Source organism: Oreochromis niloticus, linkage group LG18 (assembly GCF_001858045.2).
Source record: "Oreochromis niloticus isolate F11D_XX linkage group LG18, O_niloticus_UMD_NMBU, whole genome shotgun sequence".
Taxonomy (NCBI): Eukaryota; Metazoa; Chordata; class Actinopteri; order Cichliformes; family Cichlidae; genus Oreochromis; species Oreochromis niloticus.
In genome coordinates, this window is record NC_031982.2 from 34,667,988 (window position 1) to 34,690,156 (window position 22,169).

Genomic DNA, 22,169 nt, shown 5'->3' on the forward strand with positions numbered 1-22,169 from the left:
TGTGTGTGTGTGTGTGTGTGAGAGAGAGAGAGAGAGAGAGAGAGAGAGAGAGAGACGGATCGGTGGATGTGATGTGACGTCATCCTCCGACCCGCGCCGCTCTCCGTAGTCACGTGGTCGAACCCGGAAGTGGAGCAAACACGAGGAGCGGCGCAGCACAATCGGTCTCGAAGGTTCAGCGCTTACCTGTGTTTACCTGTGTGAGAGGCTTTGACGTCATGGCGGAGCCGGCGTGTGTACCTGGGCAGTTTGATGACGCGGAGGAGGACAGGTGAGTTCGTTCGTTTGTTTTGATGCTGCGGTGTAAACAGTGAGGCTGTACCTGGCTAAATCACCATGGTAACAGGTCACCTAAGGCCTGCACTCCATAGCAGGATTCAGTCTTGTCCAGGTAACCTCAGGTGTAACCTGGGTTTCTGTGCTGTGAAGCAGCAGCTGATGCTTTCATGTGTGAGCTTTTCTGTCATGTTTACTGACGTCACCTTACACACACACACACACACACTCTCAGTGTAAGTCTCCATGGCCGTGCTGTCGGTGTTTCAGTCCCATACACAAACCAGCCTCTCGCCATCAGGGCTTCTTGTTTCAGGTCAGGTAAAATTCAGCTCATCATATTTACTACATAAATACAATCAGCAGGCTTCAGGCCACAAGAACAGAACCACGACTTTAACCCACAGAGGAGCTCTGATAGCTCCACAGAGGGGACCAGTTCACAGCTCAGGCCTCTGCCCTCCTGACCATCGGGGCACCAGGGCTGCCTCCTCCCTTATCATTACATCTTGTTTGCTGTATGAGTAACTTTCACAGAGATTTCAGCAGCTCTGACTGTGTTTTTGTTGTTTGTTCTTTTGTTTTTTTGTTCTGCAGTGTCAGGTCAGTGGAGCTGACTCGCATCAGTGATGCACTGCCTTCATCAGAGCAGCAGGATTTCAGTGAGGAGGAGGATGTGGATGATGAGGATGAGTGGGCCTGGAGCTCAGCAGCAGATCTGGCCAAAAGATACAACCAGGCAGCGGGTGGCTTGCAGGTGAGACAGGAAGTGAGTAGAGGTCAAAGAACCAACAGAGTCTTCCAGGTCTAAAAGATGGAAGGATGGATGATGTATGTGTTGAACACCTGATTATGCAACAGAGGAGCTAACAGAGGGACTAACAGAGGAGCTTACAGAGGGACTAACAGAGGAGCTTACAGAGGGACTAACAGAGGAGCTAACAGAGGGACTAACAGAGGAGCTTACAGAGGGACTAACAGAGGAGCTAACAGAGGGACTAACAGAGGAGCTAACAGAGGGACTAACAGAGGAGCTAACCGAGGGGCTAACAGAGGAGGTAACAGAGGAGCCAACAGAGGGGCTAACAGAGGAGATAACAGAGGGACTAACAGAGGAGCTTACAGAGGGACTAACAGAGGAGCTTACAGAGGGACTAACAGAGGAGTTTACAGAGGGACTAACAGAGGAGCTAACCGAGGGGCTAACAGAGGAGGTAACAGAGGAGCCAACAGAGGGGCTAACAGAGGAGATAACAGAGGGACTAACAGAGGAGCTAACAGAGGGACTAACAGAGGAGCTAACAGAGGGACTAACAGAGGAGCTAACCGAGGGGCTAACAGAGGAGGTAACAGAGGAGCCAACAGAGGGCTAACAGAGGAGATAACAGAGGGACTAACAGAGGAGCTTACAGAGGGACTAACAGAGGAGCTTACAGAGGGACTAACAGAGGAGCTTACAGAGGGACTAACAGAGGAGCTAACCGAGGGGCTAACAGAGGAGGTAACAGAGGAGCCAACAGAGGGGCTAACAGAGGAGATAACAGAGGGACTAACAGAGGAGCTAACAGAGGGACTAACAGAGGAGCTTACAGAGGGACTAACAGAGGAGCTTACAGAGGGACTAACAGAGGAGCTTACAGAGGGACTAACAGAGGAGCTTACAGAGGGACTAACAGAGGAGCTTACAGAGGGACTAACAGAGGAGCTAACCGAGGGGCTAACAGAGGAGGTAACAGAGGAGCCAACAGGGGGGCTAACAGAGGAGATAACAGGGGGGCTAACAGAGGAGGTAACAGAGGGACTAACAGGGGGGCTAACAGAGGAGATAACAGGGGGGCTAACAGAGGAGCTAACAGAGGAGATAACAGGGGGGCTAACAGAGGAGATAACAGGGGGGCTAACAGAGGAGCTAACAGAGGAGATAACAGAGGAGGTAACACAGAGACTAACAGAGGAGGTAACAGAAGGGCTAACGGAGGAGATGAGTAGTTCTTTGGAGGACTATTTCTGTGGAAAGCTAACTGAACCTTGTGCTACATTAACATAATTATAAAATGATAGATAGATGGGAATACAAACTTTAGTCTATCTTTGTTTATTCTAATTGTTCTCAGCTTGAATCAGAATAAAAAGCATAGAAATAAAAACAAGTCTCTATTTCCTGTTGCCTCCATTGTAGAAGGTGACTTTGTCTCCAAACAGGAACGTGTACAGTCAGAGGTTAACGTGGATTCAGCAGGTGGAGGAACCTTTAAATCAGCTGTAATGTCTGAGTGTGGGGAAAAGACTCAGTCATTTCCACTGAGAGCTCCAGTAGAGTTTCTTAGTGTGCAGGCTGTGATCAGCTGACCTGCTGCTCTCTGTGGATGTACACACCTGGATTCATCCAGATGTGAGCAGATGTAAAACTCATATTCTTGAGTCATATTTCTTTCCATTTTAATTCATTACTTAAACATTCAATTAATTATTTAATGGGCTATTTAATTGTTTTTGGTACTCCTGGCCCTCCATACACTTGCTGTAAGCTAACTGTGAGCATGAACCCACAGCCACTGTGCAGCAGTCACAGACTCTACTGTAAACCAATCACAGTGCAGCAAACTCACCTGTTCATCCTGCAGAGGATTCTCATGCAGCCTTTAAATAACACAGTCAGTCTGCCTCAGTTTGATTAGCAGCAGGTTTATGAACAAACACAATGTGACAGATTTAAAACCATGAGGACTTCCATGTGAGCTTTAAATGAGCGTCCTTCCTTTAACTCTAAGCTGTCTTCTTCCTCTCCTGTCCTTCCTTCTTATCTGTCTCCATCTCTGAGTGAACTTAGCTCTCTGTCTTTCTCTCTGTCAAATACAGCAGCTGAACCTTTAGCTGCAACACACTGAGACAAACTGCACAGTTTGTGTTTGCTGATGTTTGTTGAGCTGATAAGTGTCAGCTAATAGAAATGAGCTGACAGCATTGCTCCTCTTCTGTAGTGCTAGCTTGATGCCGAAGAGTGTGTGTGTGAGAGAGAGACGTTATAAACTGAGTCATTTTTGTGCACAGAGTCTCCGTCTGCAGTCCAACAGACAGAATCCGTCCAAGAAGCTGCCATCATCAACACCATCTGACAAAGCTTTGAGGAAATATGAACACAAGATCAACCTGGGTACCCCACACACACACACACACACACACACACACACAGCTTTTTAGTTTCGTGAAGCTCTTAAACGACATCGATGTGACGTTTCATCCGCCTTTCAGAACGACCTGTCTGCTTACAGCTGATTGCCAGTATTGATCATATTGATCATATTGATTGATCACCTGCACCCAACGGCCTGCTATAAGCCGCTGTGGAGGTCTGGAGCCATTGAAGCATCCTCCAGTCTGCGTCTCTGGTCCAACGTTGGTGTAGGCTTTTTAGTTATGATCAGGAATCGATTGCAGTGATTGATCGTCTTTGTTTTCTGGCAGACAAACTGAACTACGCAGACTCGGTGATTAATAAAGTGACGACGATGCAGAAACAGAGGGAAGCCGACACGTGAGTCTGAGAGCAGCTGATGATGCTGACATCAGCCGGGGTGTTCCTGCTGTGACTCACATCCTGATTGGCTTCTCTCCACAGGTACAGAGTGAAGGACAAATCAGATCGAGCCACAGTAGAACAGGTGAGTTCCTGTAGCGGCTCTGGCCTACAATCTAGAGCACCTTAAGGCGACTGTTGTTGTGATGTGACGCTTCCACTTTTACTGAGTTCTTTAGGAAAGAACTGCCAGGAGGTTAAAGATAATAAGGTGAAGATCAATAAGCAGCTGATGCTTTCTTCTTCTTCAGGTGTTAGACCCTCGAACTCGAATGATTCTCTTTAAGATGCTGAGTCGAGGAATTATCTCCGAGATCAACGGCTGCATCAGCACCGGGAAGGAGGTCAGACCATTCAGTAATCGCTCGATCAATACGCTGAATGGTTACACATGCGCTGATCAATACTCGTCCCTCTCAGGCAAACGTTTATCACGCCAGCACAGCAGCTGGGGACAGCAGAGCCATCAAGATCTACAAGACGTCCATCCTGCTGTTCAAAGACCGCGACAAGTACGTCAGCGGGGAGTTCAGGTGAGTCCGGCACCACAGAAGAACAGCGCTCAGGTACACCGCGAGCACTTCCTGTTGGCTCCAGGTACAGCAGGAGGCTCCTTCAGGAACAGTTTGTCCTGTTGTTCTGCAGGTTCCGTCATGGGTACTGTAAAGGAAACCCCCGGAAGATGGTGAGAACATGGGCAGAGAAGGAGATGAGGAACCTCATCAGGTCAGAACCTTTGTAACCACACCCAGAACCAAACAGAACTGGTTCTGACTGGTAGAACCCAGTAAAGCCTGTGTTGAGCGTTAGAGTCCATTAGAGATGTTCTTACTGATAACATGGACCCGCTCTGATTGTATAACCTGTTAAAAACATGGAACCTGTCCCATTGTCAGAACTTGTTCTGATTGCTAGAACCTGGTAGAACTCGCGGGTTTGTGTGTGTTTCAGGCTACAGACGGCGGGAATCCCGAGCCCAGAACCTCTCCTCCTCAGAAGCCATGTTCTGCTGATGGGGTTCATTGGAAAAGACAACGTGTAAGCATCGGTCCGATTAATAATCAATCACATCAGCAGAGTCTTACACTGACTTTAAGGTGATTTTACAGTTTAACAGTTTTCAGTTCTAACTGCTGTCTTCAGCTCAGCAAACTAACCTGAACTTTGATAAGGCTGCAGAAACCTGCAGTCACCTGACTCTGGAAACTCATCTGGATGATAATGAAAGGTTTCTGACAACGCTGCGTCCAGATGAACACAATCAGTTTTTTAGGACTTACCTGGATGATTGAACATGCATCAAGACATGTTCACATTGGTAAGGACTGCCTAAAGCTACTGTGCACGTGTGAGCAAACACCATATAAGATGGCTGATTGCAGGTGCTGCCTGAGATTCAGCCTCAGATGAAACAGGAATCCACATACAAGGGTCAGTTCTACAGGCAGAAATATGGGTGTGCCATGGGTTCCCCAGTTTCACCCATCGTGGCCAATTTGTACATGGAAGAAGTGGAAAAGAGGGCGTTGCTATCCTACCCTGGAACACCACCAAGTCATTGGTTCAGATATGTGGATGACACCTGGGTGAAAATCAAATCTCAGGACGTACTACCACATTTCACGGATCACATTAACTCGGTGGACCGACACATCAAATTCACCAGGGAGGATATGAAAAGTGGCAGGTTAGCCTTCTTAGACTGTGAGATTTCCATCAGTAATGGGGGACATCTAAATGCTGACGTGTACTGAAAACCTACGCATACGGATCAGTATCTAAGGTTTGACTCTCATCATCCACTGGAGCACAAACTGGGTGTCATCAGGACGCTACAACACAGAGCGAACACCATCCCCACTGACACAGCGGCCAGGGAGGCAGAAGAACAGCACATCTAGAAGGCCCTGAGTAAATGTGGTTATCCCAGCTGGACTTTTGTCAAAGCTGGGAAGGCACCTAAAGAAAGCTCCAGTCGATCCAGGAGAGAAGGACAACTGCTGCCTAAGTGGAAACCCTCAGTGATCCTGTACCTGTCAGGAGTATCGGAACAGCTGAGACACATTTTCTCTAAACGCCGGTTCTCTGTGGCTTTTAAACCCCAAAACACGCTGCGATCGAGTCCCCCGACACAAACAGAGTAATGTACTGTACGCCGGGGGTCGCCAACCTTTCTGATGATGAGTGCCATCTAAAATTTCCTCAGAAGTCAAAGTGCCACATCAACCATTGCATTAGCAGTAAATGTGTGTGAATGGGTGGATGACTGAATGTGTAAAGTGCTTTGGGGTCCTTAGGGACTAGTAAAGCACTATACAAATACAGGCCATTTGTCATTTACCATGTAATAATGCTCTATATCAACAGTTACACACTAGAACAGTTTTATAGAACTGTATTTGTTCACAGATGTTGGCAGATCACCTATTTGAAAACAACAAACACTTTTTCTCCATAACAAGAACACCAGCACCAGGAACTGCGCAAATGCAAATGCTATTTATGGTCTCCTCACAACAATGATAAGAGAAAATAAAGTGGACCAATATGGCATGGTTGTTAATACAAGGATGTTAATGTGATCTCTGGTCTCCCACTCAGAGACACAGGTGTCCGAGTGTCCAGCAGTCAGACCTGAGGACACTCTGCGTGTGAGAGAAAAAAATGCCAGCTAGCAGCATCCCTCTCACCGGTAGGCTAAGTGATTTTTCGCCAATTACAAGCTGAATCTAGTAGTCGGGGTTGTTAGCTAAGATACCGTCATTAAGAAGCGGCACAACTTATGTGTCTACACGAACTAATTTGCGATGTGCACTGGTGGCCCGGCCATTTATTTTTTTAATGCACCTTCTCAGATGAATTCACTGCATGTCGTGGCATCAGTTAACCCTTCGCATGCCAGCTGTGGCAGGAGTGCCCCGGGTTGCCGACCCCTGGTGTACGCTGTTAAGTGCCAGGAGGATTGCCAGCATACATCAGGGAAACCAAACAACCTCTGGCTACAACACATGAGAGCCACCTCATCAGGCCAGGACTCTGCAATCTATTTAGACCTACAGGCCAGTGGACACTGTTTCAATGATGAGGATGTACACATCCTGGACAGGGAGGAACACTGGTTTGAGGGCGGAGTCAAGGAGGCCATTTACGTGAAAAGGGAAAGACCGTCTCTGAATCGAGGAGGGGGCCTAAGGGTACATCTGTCACCATCTTACAATGCTGTGATTGCAGCCATTCCGCAGCTCTCTGTGAATGGGACTCATGGCCATTGATCAATGATCATGACAATCTGCATATTAATGATCGAGGAACTGACCTAAGTTGATTCAGTGGGCAGGTTTAGGTCATTGTGTAAATGTGCTGTTGTAAACCTGCAGTGAGCTGACACTGAAGGAGTCGCCTGATGAAACGTTTCTCCCACTGTGGACGCTACGTCCACTGAATTATACGAATTTACATTTATTTCAACCAACACTAACTCCTAACCAGTCCCTTACTCCAGTATTGATCGCTGTCTCCTGCGTTGATCGCTGTCTCCTGCGTTGATCGTTTTCCTGCGTTGATCGCTGTCTCCTGCGTTGATCGCTGTCTCCTGCGTTGATCGCTGTCTCCTGCGTTGATCGCTGTCTCCAGTGTTGATCGCTGTCTCCAGTGTTGATCGCTGTCTCCAGTGTTGATCGCTGTCTCCAGTGTTGATCGCTGTCTCCTGCGTTAATTGTTTACCTGCGTTGATCGTTTTCCTGCGTTGATCATTTTCCTGCGTTGATCGCTGTCTCCAGCGTTGATCGCTGTCTCCTGCGTTGATCGTTTTCCTGCGTTGATCGCTGTCTCCTGCGTTGATCGTTTTCCTACGTGATCGTTTTCTCCTGCGTTGATCGCTGTCTCCTGCGTTGATCGTTTTCCTGCGTTGATTGTTTTCCTGCGTTGATCGTTTTCCTGCGTTGATCGTTTTCCTGCGTTGATCGCTGTCTCCTGCGTTGATCGTTTTCCTACGTTGATCGTTTTCTCCTGCGTTGATCGCTGTCTCCTGTGTTGATCGCTGTCTCCTGCGTTGATCGCTGTCTCCTGCGTTGATCGTTTTCCTGCGTTGATCGCTGTCTCCTGCGTTGATCGCTGTCTCCTGCGTTGATCGTTTTCTTGCGTTGATCGCTGTCTCCTGCGTTGATCGTTTTCCTGCATCGATCGCTGTCTCCTGCGTTGATCGTTTTCCTGCGTTGATCGCTGTCTCCTGCGTTGATCGTTTTCCTGCGTTGATCGCTGTCTCCAGCGTTGATCGTTTTCCTGTTGATCGCTGTCTCCAGCGTTGATCGCTTTCCTGCGTTGATCGCTGTCTCCTGCGTTGATCGTTTTCCTGCGTTGATCGTTTTCCTGTGTTGATTGTTTTCCTGCGTTGATCGCTGTCTCCTGCGTTGATCGTTTTCCTACGTTGATCGTTTTCTCCTGCGTTGATCGCTGTCTCCTGCGTTGATCGTTTTCCTGCGTTGATCGTTTTCCTGCGTTGATCTCTGTCTCCTGCGTTGATCGTTTTCCTGCATTGATTGTTTTCCTGCGTTGATCGTTTTCTCCTGCGTTGATCGTTTTCCTACGTTGATCGTTTTCTCCTGCGTTGATCGCTGTCTCCTGTGTTGATCGCTGTCTCCTGCGTTGATCGTTTTCCTACGTTGATCGTTTTCTCCTGCGTTGATCGCTGTCTCCAGTGTTGATCGCTGTCTCCAGCGTTGATCGTTTTCCTGCGTTGATCGCTGTCTCCTGCGTTGATCGCTGTCTCTAGTGTTGATTGCTGTCTCCTGCGTTGATCGCTGTCTCCAGTGTTGATCGCTGTCTCCAGTGTTGATCGCTGTCTCCAGTGTTGATCACTGTCTCCTGCGTTAATTGTTTACCTGCGTTGATCGTTTTCCTGCGTTGATCGTTTTCCTGCGTTGATCGCTGTCTCCAGCGTTGATCGCTGTCTCCTGCGTTGATCGTTTTCCTGCGTTGATCGCTGTCTCCTGCGTTGATCGTTTTCCTACGTGATCGTTTTCTCCTGCGTTGATCGCTGTCTCCTGCGTTGATCGTTTTCCTGCGTTGATTGTTTTCCTGCGTTGATCGTTTTCCTGCGTTGATCGTTTTCCTGCGTTGATTGTTTTCCTGCGTTGATCGCTGTCTCCTGCGTTGATCGTTTTCCTACGTTGATCGTTTTCTCCTGCGTTGATCGCTGTCTCCTGTGTTGATCGCTGTCTCCTGCGTTGATCGTTTTCCTGCGTTGATCGCTGTCTCCTGCGTTGATCGTTTTCCTGCGTTGATCGCTGTCTCCTGCGTTGATCGCTGTCTCCTGCGTTGATCGTTTTCTTGCGTTGATCGCTGTCTTCTGCGTTGATCGTTTTCCTGCATCGATCGCTGTCTCCTGCGTTGATCGTTTTCCTGCGTTGATCGCTGTCTCCTGCGTTGATCGTTTTCCTGCGTTGATCGCTGTCTCCAGCGTTGATCGTTTTCCTGTTGATCGCTGTCTCCAGCGTTGATCGCTTTCCTGCGTTGATCGCTGTCTCCTGCGTTGATCGTTTTCCTGCGTTGATCGTTTTCCTGTGTTGATTGTTTTCCTGCGTTGATCGCTGTCTCCTGCGTTGATCGTTTTCCTACGTTGATCGTTTTCTCCTGCGTTGATCGCTGTCTCCTGCGTTGATCGTTTTCCTGCGTTGATCGTTTTCCTGCGTTGATCTCTGTCTCCTGCGTTGATCGTTTTCCTGCATTGATTGTTTTCCTGCGTTGATCGTTTTCTCCTGCGTTGATCGTTTTCCTACGTTGATCGTTTTCTCCTGCGTTGATCGCTGTCTCCTGTGTTGATCGCTGTCTCCTGCGTTGATCGTTTTCCTACGTTGATTGTTTTCTCCTGCGTTGATCGCTGTCTCCAGTGTTGATCGCTGTCTCCTGCGTTGATTGTTTTCCTGCGTTGATCGTTTTCCTGCGTTGATCGTTTTCCTGCGTTGATCGTTTTCCTGCGTTGATCGCTGTCTCCAGCGTTGATCGCTGTCTCCTGCGTTGATCGTTTTCCTGCGTTGATCGCTGTCTCCTGCGTTGATCGTTTTCCTACGTGATCGTTTTCTCCTGCGTTGATCGCTTTCCTGCGTTGATTGTTTTCCTGCGTTGATTGTTTTCCTGCGTTGATCGTTTTCCTGCGTTGATTGTTTTCCTGCGTTGATCGCTGTCTCCTGCGTTGATCGTTTTCCTACGTTGATCATTTTCTCCTGCGTTGATCGCTGTCTCCTGTGTTGATCGCTGTCTCCTGCGTTGATCGTTTTCCTGCGTTGATCGCTGTCTCCTGCGTTGATCGTTTTCCTACGTTGATCGTTTTCTCCTGCGTTGATCGCTGTCTCCTGTGTTGATCGCTGTCTCCTGCGTTGATCGTTTTCCTGCGTTGATCGTTTTCCTGCGTTGATCGCTGTCTCCTGCGTTGATCGTTTTCCTGCGTTGATCGCTGTCTCCTGCGTTGATCGCTGTCTCCTGCGTTGATCGTTTTCTTGCGTTGATCGCTGTCTCCAGTGTTGATCGCTGTCTCCTGCGTTGATCGTTTTCCTGCGTCGATCGCTGTCTCCTGCGTTGATCGTTTTCCTGCGTTGATCGCTGTCTCCAGCGTTGATCGTTTTCCTGCGTTGATCGCTGTCTCCAGCGTTGATCGTTGTCTCCTGCGTTGATCGCTGTCTCCAGCGTTGATCGTTTCCCTGCGTTGATCGCTATCTCCAGCGTTGATCGCTGTCTCCTGCGTTGATCGTTTTCCTGCGTTGATCGCTGTCTCCAGCGTTGATCGTTGTCTCCTGCGTTGATCGTTTTCCTGTTGATCGCTGTCTCCAGCGTTGATCGCTGTCTCCTGCGTTGATCGCTGTCTCCAGCGTTGATCGTTGTCTCCAGCGTTGATCGTTTTCCTGCGTTGATCGCTGTCTCCAGCGTTGATCGCTGTCTCCAGCGTTGATCGTTTTCCTGCGTTGATCGCTATCTCCAGCGTTGATCGTTTTCCTGCGTTGATCGCTATCTCCAGCGTTGATCGTTTTCCTGCGTTGATCGCTGTCTCCTGCGTTGATCGTTTTCCTGCGTTGATCGCTGTCTCCTGCGTTGATCGCTGTCTCCTGCGTTGATCGTTTTCTTGCGTCGATCGCTGTCTCCAGTGTTGATCGCTGTCTCCTGCGTTGATCGTTTTCCTGCATCGATCGTTGTCTCCTGCGTTGATCGTTTTCCTGCGTTGATCGCTGTCTCCAGCGTTGATCGTTTTCCTACGATGATCGCTTTCCTGCGTTGATTGCTGTCTCCTGCGTTGATCGCTGTCTCCTGCGTTGATCGTTTTCCTGCGTTGATCGCTGTCTCCAGCGTTGATCGTTTTCCCGCGATGATCGCTGTCTCCAGCGTTGATCGTTTTCCCGCGATGATCGCTGTCTCCAGTGTTGATCGTTTTCCCACGATGATCGCTGTCTCCAGTGTTGATCGCTTTCTCCTGCGTTGATCGCTGTCTCCTGCGTTGATCACTGTCTCCTGCGTTGATCGTTTTCCTGCGTTGATCGCTGTCTCCAGCGTTGATCGTTGTCTCCTGCGTTGATCGTTTTCCTGCGTTGATCGCTGTCTCCAGCGTTGATCGTTGTCTCCAGCGTTGATCGTTGTCTCCTGCGTTGATCGTTGTCTCCTGCGTTGATCGTTTTCCTGCGTTGATCGTTTTCCTGTTGATCGCTGTCTCCAGCGTTGATCGTTTTCCTGCGTTGATCGCTGTCTCCTGCGTTGATCGTTTTCCTGTTGATCGCTGTCTCCAGCGTTGATCGCTGTCTCCTGCGTTGATCGTTTTCCTGCGTTGATCGTTTTCCTGCGTTGATCGCTGTCTCCTGCGTTGATCGTTGTCTCCTGCGTTGATCGTTTTCCTGCGTTGATCGTTTTCCTGTTGATCGCCGTCTCCAGCGTTGATCGTTGTCTCCTGCGTTGATCGTTGTCTCCTGCGTTGATCGTTTTCCTGCGTTGATCGTTTTCCTGCGTTGATCGCTGTCTCCTGCGTTGATCGCTGTCTCCTGTATTGATCGCTGTCTCCTTCATTGATCGGCCAGTCCAGCCCCTCTGCTGAAGAACACCTCACTTTCGGAGTCGAAGGCTCGGGAACTCTACCTGCAGGTCATACAGAACATGAGGAAGATGTTTCAGGACGCTCGACTCGTCCACGCCGACCTCAGCGAGTTCAACATGCTGTGAGTTGACTCTTTCAAAGTAAACTTCCTGTGGACCCTTTGGTGTGTTTGATGTATTTCCGGCTGTCTGCAGGTATCACAGCGGAGACGCCTACATCATCGATGTGTCACAGTCGGTGGAACACGATCATCCTCACGCCCTGGAGTTCCTGCGGAAGGACTGCAGCAACATCAATGGTGAGAGGGGCTTTTTTCACAATAACAGGTTGAAAGTGAAGAGTAGGTTCTTCTGAATATGTCGTGCTCTGGCCTCTGACTGCACTGTGTCTTCTTTCCCAGAGTTCTTTGTGAAGCATGGCGTGGCTGTGATGACGGTCAGGGAGCTCTTTGACTTCATCACTGACCCGTCCATCACCAGCCAGAACATCGACCAATACCTGGACAAGGTGCTAAAAGCTGCATCGGTCATGTTTTTAGAAGAACGTGCGGAACTTGTTTTATTGACACCTCCCCGTGCACTTCTCTCTGATTGTGCAGGCGATGGTGATTGCAGCTGAGAGGACGTCGGAGGAGCGATCGAGTCAGGATGGCGTGGACGAGGAGGTGACGCCTCACAGCTGCTTACACTGATGAGTTTGCCCTTTCTGAGCCAGTCTCACTTCTGACCTCTGACCCCTCAGGTGTTTAAGAAAGCCTACATCCCCCGTACTCTGACTGAGGTGAGTCATTATGAGCGTGACGTTGACCTGATGAAGAAGCAGGAGGAAGAGTCGGCCATCAGTGGACAGAATGACAATGTAAGAACCCGAAATCGATGATGCTGATGATGACGTTGATGATGATGATGATGATGATGAAGGTATTTTGCGTCTCTCAGGTTCTGTACCAGACGCTGACAGGGCTGAAGAAGGACCTCTCTGGAGTTCAGACGGTACGTCACTAGTCAGGCTGCCCTTAGCGTAGCGTAGCATGGGCGTGGAGTATTTTAGGAGGAAGGTCTCGTTCCGTGGCTACCGCCTTAAAACCACTCTAGGCAGTTAAACAGCTCCACAGAGAGGAGAACTGAGTGGGTCAGATGCTGAAAGGGCCTAAACAGCTCAGGTGATCTCACCTGTCTGGTGTCTCCTCAGGTTCCCGCTCTTCTGGAGGACAACTGCTCCTCCTCACAGGAAGAGGAGGAAGAAGAGGAGGATGAAGAGGAGGAGGTGGAGGATGAAGAGGAGCAGCAGCAGAGTGAAGATGCTCCGATAGACAGAAAGGTGAAGCAGCAGCCGATTCTGGTGTTCAGGGTTTATGTGTTTCTGCAGCTGGCTCTTCTGTTCAACAGAAGGAAGGTTGGCCTAGAATTAGCTAAGACAGCTGGGGTGAGTGCTAGTGTTTCACCGTCAGGTGCAGCTGACTGTGGGGTATGTCGACACCCTGCTGGGTGGGCGGGCGGTTTGCACACCCAAGATTGTGAAAGCGACAACTTGAGATTGAGACAACGTTCACCAAAAATGTCCAACGAGTTTGAAGCGACTTTGAATTCAAGGTCAGAGGCCAGTTTTCTGAAACTGGTGTGAACACAAGAAATCTGAAAGATGTCACCTGGGATTTTACAAATGATACCAGAGCTGAACGTACAAGCAGGCTAGGAGTGGTTGCACTGCCCACTGCCAGCAAGGTTAAACTACTGACAGCCTGAAGGTCTGCGGTGCCTCCGTTTGTTAGAGAGAGGCTGAGCGTGTTTATGGGTCCAGCACTGATTAATGGCAGATGATGATCATTTTTTGCTGCAGGGCTTCGTTTAAACTGATAGCACTCCGTCATCGTCATGGAAACACGACTAAAAATAGACCTGCAGTAGAAGCGTGTCTATGAGCGGTGTGTGACATCATTAAGCCCACAAACACACAGCAGCAGCAGTGATGTCATAGTTTAATGAGTCTGTCTACACACGGTGAAGAGCAAAGAGGCGGAGCTTAAATGGCACTTAAATAAAATCAAAGGTTGTGTCTGAGAAGTGTGAAAGTCTTCTTGTATATGCTCCTCTTCAGTGTTATTTACTCCGACTGTGTTTACCTCCTGCATGTGGAGCTTTGTTGCACATGTACAAACACAAGGCCAATTATTAGACGTAGTTATTCGGGCTGGAGGAGTAAATAACAAACACACATACAGAGCTATAAACAAACAGGAAGCACACAGCAGAAGAGCAGGTTGCTCCTCAGAAAACTTGGTTCAAACAGTCTTTCTGAGCACTGGGAACTGTCATGTTATTAATAACAAGATGGCTGCTGCCACAAGTCAGAGGTCAAAGTGTTGTGTTCCTGACATCACGTCTTGCCATGTTTCCTTTCAGGAGAGGAAGAAGATGGTGAAGGAGGCTCAGCGAGAGAAACGTCGAACCAAAGTACCCAAACACGTGAAGAAGAGGAAGGAGAAGGTGGCCAAGATGAAGAAGGGCAGATAATGAGTACTTCCTGCCTCAACCTCCACCTAACAGCCAATCACCAGTGAGTAGAGCTGAGAGCAGCTGCTGGTGAACTTTATGAACAAAAGAAACTTTATTCAGTTAATTTGTACAAATAAAGTTTTTTCCCATGATGGTGTCGTGTTTGCAAGAGTCATGTGACCAAACTGCTCGCAGTTTCTGCTCTGATTATTCATTGGTTGAAGCCCCACCCCCTTGCTGGGTTTGGTCTATAAATAAAGTCCTCCCCACCCTCTCCCTCTGACTCCTCCCCTTCTGCATTGATCGTCAGTCGTCAGTGGTGACAGCTGGATTTGCCATGGCAGTGGAAGATGAGTCATGTTCGGGAACATTGTTGGGAAAACTTAAGCCGCTGTGAGATGAGCTGGATCAGCCTGAATCTGTGATCCTGATTCACCTTGGAAACGCCCCTCCGTCCAGGTGAACTCGGACCCGGTTTGTGGATCCAAGTTGACCTGCTGAGGCCAATTAAGTTGATACTCAGGCGCTTTAAAATGTGTTCTGACATCATTTCATGACTGGATCTCAGTCTGCCATCACATGTGAGCATGAAATGTAATCAGATTACAATTAGGCTGTCTGCTTTTAAAACGTGAACTATATTTATGCCAGCTGTAGCAGAGCTTGTGCTTTAAACACAGTCATGTGACAGGGCTGTCAGCGTGTTTAGCCCCTCTCTTCAATGACGCCTCTTTATACCTGAAGGTAAAAAACCCCTTTCAGATAGGACTCAGAGGTCACTCCTACAGGAAGTCCGTCCTCCAGCTGTCATAAACACTACACTACCCATAATCCTCGGTGAGAGTTCGCACTCTCAGGCTGTGTCCCAATTCAGGGTATGCACGCTTGAAGTACCCACACTACGCGTACTACGTACGGTGCGTACTACAAGTACGGGAAGTGCGGAAGTGAGAGGCTTGTGAAATGGGACGGTCTAGCCTTCGTCGCGCTGTTCAGGTTGCCTAGCAACCATGATACTAACCGCGAGAAACGTTTCAAACAGCTTTGTGTGACAGAAATGAAGGAGAAAAATGTTTTGTTGTTCATTCATTTTTGTCATGACATCACTTTGATTAGTTGAGACCACAGGACTGTAAAACATGATAGTTGGGCTTCATTTCTGTACTGAACAGTCATTTCAAGATTAGTTAGTAAATAATAATTAGCTAATGTTGTTCATGAGACTAAAGTCATCTCACTGTGGTAATGTTAATATAATATGGACAATATTATAGTATTGTCAGATTATTTATATATATATATGAGCTTGAACTCTGGGTCAAAGATGCATGTTGCAGTTATTTATATTTCCTATCACCTTAAATCTTCACTCAAAGACAAGCATCTCTGACAGTGTATATACAGATGTATTATATATAAGAGACAAATATTGTTCCTTCAGTATGTTGGCATTACTAAATTTGGCTCAATGCTTACATATATGTGTAAAAAGGAAAACGTACAAGCTGTGATAACTGTTTCTGATAGAATGAAGATCAGACTGATATATGAAATATTCCTTTATTGGGTGAGAAAATCAGACCATGTCATAACTGCTTTAAGTCATACAGAATAGATATCAGAGCCTTAAACAGGCTGACTTCTGCTAAATGGGTCAAACTGGGCAGAAACTATACAAACACATAACATCCTTATAGAATATGATGTAACACTATAGATCAACTTAGCTCAGAATATATAAAGCATATAAACAATTACAGCAATAGGATGCAACAAACACAGCAGTGCTACTAATCCAAAATACTCAAAGCTTCATAGAACTGAAACAAACATTTATTTTTAGCTCCATTCTGCTGCTGATACATACTTTAGGTTTCTGAATATGAAACTTGTTGCTGCCTTTCATAGTGTGTAACTTGAAGGCCCTGAGTACTTTCTCCCACACTGAAAACACTGGGATGATAACATTATTTGAACATTACCTAATAAGACTGATTCAGGACAGACAATTAGTGATGTTAAACTTTCCTAGCAGTCCTTCACAAACAGGGAACAGTCTGTCTATTCTCTCCATCTGTCAGCTGCTGCTGGCTCTTCCTCCTCCTCTTCCTCACACACTGCTGAGTTTGTCCTGGTGGATCATCAGGGGTGCAAAGCCTCACAGATGATGTGCAGCAGTGGGTCCCTCAGTCTGTCCTCACTCTGGACACTTGCAGTTGTCACACATGGAAATCAAATGTGTGATAAGCTGCAGGATTCAAACACAAGTGTAACTTATAAATACATGTTCATACTTTTATTCCACAATCAGAGAGAAAGAAACAGAGAGAGAGTGCAGGACAGACAGACAGGTGACAGTCTCAGGTGTACACACTGCTACAAAACAGCACAAGAGAAGGAGGATTTAGTGTTTGTGTTATTACGAGTGCTAAACAAGAAGAGTTCCCAGATGGTCCAGTGGACACATGTGTGACTCCTGTGATTAAAGCATCTTTCTTTCAGCTTAACGAGTGAACCGTCAGCTCGTTCAAACACACGTTAAAGTCCGTTTGGCTCGACACCACCGAACAGAGGCAGCAATATAACATAGCTAACATTAACAGTGCAGTGAATCCTGCTTGTGCCGTCATATTCAGGACTGCAAACCGAGCAGCATCACTGACTTTCAGCTTGTTGTGTTTGTGGATATATGACTGACTTTAATTATCCAGAAAATCATCACGTTCTCTGTAAGATTAAAGTCAACTATATATATATTTAGAAGTAAAGGCTTTAAAACCAAGTTACCGCTGAAAGTACAAACATCACTAATGTCACACAACTTTGCCGACATGTGGCCAACAGTAATGTTTTAATGTTCTTAAACATTTGCACATAAATAAGTGACATAATATTCAGTACTTACTTTTGACAGTTCACTCTTCAGCCGCTCCCTTCTGCTGTATTTTGCGGCAAAATTATCCACACCCACCGCCGCGCTATGGATTGTGGGATGTATGGGGCCAGGAAGCGTGCACCGGACCACGCTTGATATTTGGGGAAATTGACGGCGCATTTGGAGTATGCATTTGAAGTACACTTTGAATTGGGACAGCCGTCGTCGCGTGGCGGTGACGTAATCGCACTTGAAATGCGTACTTCAAGCGTGCAGACCCTGAATTGGGACACAGCCTCAGGTAATTCTGCCTAAACAGTCTGAATGGCCCAGAGGAAGCCCTCTATAATTCTGCTGTTATGGCACCAGCCCTGCAGCACAGACATGAAGAGAAATGCACTCTGGGAGTCGTAGGCAGAACCTCCAGAGTCTGTTTGCTCCTGTTCCAGTGCCCCCAAGCTTCTCACACACATACACAGCATGCTGTACTCCGTGTTCCTGATACTGATTCTGAGCACGCTCACATGGAGTGTTAGTGGATGAGGTTGATATGAAGGGGAGGAGCCTGGTGCTCCTAGCAGAGCTTGCATTGGTCAGCTGTGCTGCAGGTGGTGGGAGGTGAGCTCTGATTGGCTGTTTGTATCATAAAAGAGGAATAAGCTGAGATGTTTGCAGCAGTTTTCTTCTTCTTCATGTCACAGGTGTGAACACTGCTCCTGGGTTCTTCTCCTCCTGCTCGTCGTGTGTTTCAGTCTCTTCTTTCTTTCATCTTTTGATTTCTTCTTTTCTCTCTGGTTTCATTGCTTTCTCTCCTTCTCTTCGTGTCCTCAGTGTTGCTCCTCCTCCTCGCCAACACCGCCCACTCACCATGGCCGACTGGACTGACTGTCTGAACTTCGGCATCTCCGTTGCTAAACAGGCCAGTAAGGTAAGTGACACAGCAGCCAATCACAGCACAGCATTGAGGTCACAGGTCATGGTGTGGTGTTTTTAATTGTAACAGGTGCTTCAGGTGTGAATCCTGACTGAGCAGCCGTCCAATCGGCTACGGGTGATGTCACTGAGGTTCAGCGAGCGGTCAGGTTTCCTAGGGACATTCAGGAATGTCACGGAGCAGAGTTTACACACACACATGCACGAGCGCACAGACGTGCATGAGTGGACACATACACACGTGAAGCGCATGAAGAAGTGCGCGCGCACACACACAAACGTTTGTGTGCCATTACCTGCGTTTGTGCCACCAGGTGGTGCTGACGGCGTTCCAACAGGAGAAGGAAGTGAAACTCAAAAGCTCTCCGGCTGATCTGGTGACAGAAACGGACCAACGAGTTGAGATGATCATCTCGTCTGCCATCAGGAGCCAGTATCCTCAGCACAGGTTCTACTGAGTTTTACTGTCACAACTGTCTTTATTTTGTTTCATTGTGTCACAGTCGACTAATTAATCCAGCATGAACTCTGGGGAGTGACCTGTTACACAAACTGGATTCAGATTGGACGCCCAGGCTGTAAACTGTTTTAAAGTCTGCCTAGTGACAGCAGGCAGGAAGTTAGCAGGTAGATGATGTTTCACCTGTGACCTCAGGTTCATCGGGGAGGAGTCTGCGGCTGCAGGTGAGCGTGTAGAGCTGACTGATTGCCCCACCTGGATCATCGACCCCATTGATGGGACCGTGAACTTTGTCCACAGGTGAGTGGCTCCACCCACATTATGAACTCATACACATATGGTGTCCCCAGTTTAAAACCCCACAAAGGTTTGAGAACCTGAAAACATGAAGTCTTAGGACCGTCGTTGCCCTTGGAGAACGTGAGGTAACAGAGGTTAGAGCAGTGCTTCCTAAACTTTTTTTTTTTTTGCTAGGCCCCCTTTTGTTTTAGAAGAACCCCCCCCCCGGCACAAACACATCGTCCAACCACACACGCATATTTTGTTTTCAAACTCTACTGCAGTTTGTTTTTATTGTAAACTGCAATAAATTAAAGGTAGCAATAAAATAAAGCGAAAAACAAACCATCTTTATGCTGTAATTATTTTCAAAAACCTGTCCATTATGCTAGCAGTGTCCAAGCATTCCCCCCGCAATGCACCCCCCACTTTGGGAAGCACTGCTGTAAGAGACCCTTTGCTGTCTCTCATCAGGTTCCCGTTTGTTGCCATCTCCATCGCCTTCACTGTCAACAAGCAGGTAGGCTGAGCCATCAGTCTCAGGGGTCGGGGGTCAGAGTGGTCCGACTGACTCGTGCTGTTGTTCTCAGACGGAGTTCGGGATCGTGTACAGCTGTGTTGATGACAAACTGTTCCATGCTCAGAGAGGAAGAGGAGCGTTCCTGAACGGAGAGCCGCTGCACGTCTCTGGACAGGAAGGTGACATCACACAGGACATCATGCTTGTGTGGCGTGCATTTAAGGTGGATCCAGCTTCATGCTGACCTTTGTCTCAATCAGATATCAGCCAGTGTGTGGTGGTGACAGAGATCGGGGCAGAGCGTGATGACCTCGCGTTGTCCACCGTGACATCCAACATCTTCAAACTGCTGAAGCTTCCTGTGCACGGGTAAGGCCCTGGCCCCCCTGGCCCTGCTTTTTGAACACGCTCAGTGTACCTGCAGTGAATCTGAGGTTTGAATCCTGATTTTGTTTCTTCTTAATTTCATTGGTGTACTGATTCAAACTTTATTTATACAGCACCTTTCTTCCAGCTCAGAGTGCTTCATTGATCACTGATGGGATCCATTACAGAGCAGCTCAAAGTGCAGGAATAGCTGAGAGGTCTGAGGTCAGTCTCAGGGTTGGTGTGGTGTTCAGGTCCGACCAACCTTCCAACCTCTGTGGGCTTCACACCCGAAGCTTTCCTAAAAGATGTGAAGGTCACATGACCTCTACATCTGTACTGATCATGCTCTCTGACCTGTTGGCACACCTGTACCTACCTACTTACCTCTTTGGTCTCTTCCAGGCTCGTTCAAAGCTCTTTCTGCGTTTTGAACTTTGACCTTTACGGGATGTCTCTTTAAATGTTGGCGACACTTTTTTTGCCGCATTTGTGTTGACATGTTGCGTGTTTCAGAGTGCGTGCACTGGGCACAGCAGCGGTTGACATGTGTCAGGTGGCGACAGGCGGTGCCGACGCCTACTATCACATCGGGATGCACTGCTGGGACATCGCCGCCTCCGCCATCATTGTCCGGGAAGCTGGAGGAGTCATCATAGATACGGACGGTCTGTATCTGCCACATGTCATGATGTCACCTGTTTTAGGGGCGGGGCATTGTCTAATTGGTCAGTGTGTCCTCAGGCTCAGAGTTTGACATGATGTCCCGAAGAGTCATCGCTGCCAGTTCCGCTGCCGTAGCCAGTCGCATCGCTCAGGTGATCCGGCCATTCCCCTGTAGCCGTGACGATGATGACCAACATAGGTGTGTGTGTGTGGGGCGACAGGTGTGAACAGACTGTAAGTCAGCTGACAGGAAGTGTGCTGCTGGAGACAGTAACGTATTCTGTGATCAATGAACCAATAAAAATCTGCGCGCAAACATTCCTGTTCCTGATTGGTGAGCTCAAACCTTCTGAACACATGACTGATTTAGACTAAACAAGTGTCTCTCAGATGACCATGGTGATGTCAGACTTCAATGATCCTGCTGAGGCCAATCATTAGACGGAAGGCGGAGCTTAAGTCGGGGGGCGAAAGCCATCGGTAACAGGAAGTGTTTATTGAAAGTGTGTTTACCAAAATGATATGCCAGTGCTAAAATTAGCACAATTAAATCTCAGTGGAAAGCGCATCGCTGTGAGTCGCTGAGGGTAATTCTGCAGCGTCATGTCGGAACACTTCATCCACATCAGGCAACGTTTTCCCTTCCCTGGGAATGTGATCCAGCTCTTCATATCCTGTAGGCCACAGAAACGTGAGGAGAGAACCCCGCTGTTATGCTGCTGTGTCTCCGCCTCCCCCTCGCCAGTTTAAACCCTGTTTCATCTATGAGGGTATATTCATGGGGCCAGTTCCAAACTCTCTAAAACAGACGCGCAGTAGTGTCCTGTAGGTGATACAGAGACTTCTGAGAGTCTCTACAGTAGATGCACTCCAGATTTATGTACATTACAATAATGTTTACAGTTCAGTAAAAGCAGCAGAGGCTGCAGCAACAGGACAGACATGGATTACAATAGCTGACAAAATATCAGTGATGATTGTTCTTGGTCTTCTTCGTTCCCCTCCTCTTCCTCCTGTGCCTTGCTGTCTGTCTACTGTAGATGCACCTGTGCACTCTGAACTGGCTCTTATCCTGATCACCTGTTGCTGTGGGTAACAAGCAAATATGCTTCATTCACGGATTGTTTCACATTTTAAGCAGAATGCCTGTAATCACCTTCATCACCACCAACATCATTGTTATCACCTCCACCAATCAGGCCTGAAAATGCTGAGCGATGCTAGGGAGAGCAAAGTTAACCTTCTTGATACTGGTTCAGAGTCGGTCATTAAAGTGGGAAACTATGTCTGACTTGGAGCGATATGGTCGATGATGGAACCTAGCTCTCTTCCACAGCACGTCCCCCTCCCTGAGCCTGGTTCTGCCGGAGGTTTCTTCCTGTTAAAAGGGAGTTTTTCCTTCCCACTGTCACCAAAGTGCTTGCTCATAGGGGGTCATATGATTGTTGGGTTTTTCTCTGTATGTATTGTTGTAGGGTCGACCTTGCAATATAAAGCACCTACAGGTGACCGTTGTTGTGATTTGGCGCGAGAGGTGAAACGTCCTCAAGCAACTTAAAGAAGTCCAGACGCTTTTCTATCCAAGTCCCTTAGACTCTTTATCCAGAAAGGCTTCAAAGAGAATATTGATGTCAGCTGCAGCCTATGTTCT

The 22,169-nt window shown here is 47.9% G+C and overlaps 2 protein-coding genes across 4 annotated transcripts; both read left to right on the top strand.

Moving 5' to 3' along the window:
- Nucleotides 1-69: 69 nt before the first annotated feature.
- riok1 (RIO kinase 1 (yeast)) lies at nt 70-18,222 on the top strand. Of its 3 annotated transcripts, XM_019347870.2 has the most exons (18): nt 70-271; nt 874-1,045; nt 3,328-3,430; nt 3,742-3,811; nt 3,896-3,938; nt 4,105-4,197; nt 4,274-4,386; nt 4,499-4,579; nt 4,805-4,891; nt 11,908-12,045; nt 12,119-12,222; nt 12,325-12,431; nt 12,523-12,588; nt 12,666-12,782; nt 12,863-12,916; nt 13,116-13,244; nt 14,327-14,480; nt 18,126-18,222. In XM_019347870.2, the coding sequence occupies exons 1-17, from the start codon at nt 219-221 to the stop codon at nt 14,435-14,437; spliced, it is 1,641 nt and encodes a 546-aa protein (XP_019203415.1). In that variant the 5' UTR covers nt 70-218; the 3' UTR covers nt 14,438-14,480; nt 18,126-18,222. The 3 variants fall into 3 exon arrangements, with proteins under 3 accessions (XP_019203415.1, XP_013121507.1, XP_013121508.1); XM_013266053.3 differs by lacking the exon at nt 18,126-18,222 and having other exon boundaries at nt 14,327-14,571; XM_013266054.3 differs by lacking the exon at nt 18,126-18,222 and having other exon boundaries at nt 874-1,033; nt 14,327-14,571.
- Nucleotides 17,908-21,086, top strand: LOC100689806 (inositol monophosphatase 1). The gene is made up of 9 exons (XM_005476890.4): nt 17,908-17,995; nt 18,126-18,222; nt 18,542-18,675; nt 18,883-18,987; nt 19,441-19,486; nt 19,557-19,665; nt 19,747-19,855; nt 20,369-20,520; nt 20,597-21,086. Exons 2-9 carry the CDS (start codon nt 18,163-18,165, stop codon nt 20,743-20,745), a joined length of 864 nt encoding a protein of 287 aa, XP_005476947.1. The 5' UTR covers nt 17,908-17,995; nt 18,126-18,162; the 3' UTR covers nt 20,746-21,086.
- The last annotated feature ends 1,083 nt before the right edge of the window (nt 21,087-22,169 follow it).

Excerpts from the sequence above, each read along its gene's own strand:
- LOC100689806 (XM_005476890.4), top strand. The coding sequence starts at position 18,163 with ATGGCCGACTGGACTGACTGTCTGAACTTCGGCATCTCCGTTGCTAAA. Across the intron at positions 18,223-18,541 it reads TTGCTAAACAGGCCAGTAAG|GTGGTGCTGACGGCGTTCCA; the intron begins GTAAGTGACACA and ends TTGTGCCACCAG. Across the intron at positions 19,856-20,368 it reads CTGAAGCTTCCTGTGCACGG|AGTGCGTGCACTGGGCACAG; the intron begins GTAAGGCCCTGG and ends TGCGTGTTTCAG.
- riok1 (XM_019347870.2), top strand. The coding sequence starts at position 219 with ATGGCGGAGCCGGCGTGTGTACCTGGGCAGTTTGATGACGCGGAGGAG. Across the intron at positions 272-873 it reads GATGACGCGGAGGAGGACAG|TGTCAGGTCAGTGGAGCTGA; the intron begins GTGAGTTCGTTC and ends TTTGTTCTGCAG. Across the intron at positions 12,783-12,862 it reads TCAGTGGACAGAATGACAAT|GTTCTGTACCAGACGCTGAC; the intron begins GTAAGAACCCGA and ends TGCGTCTCTCAG.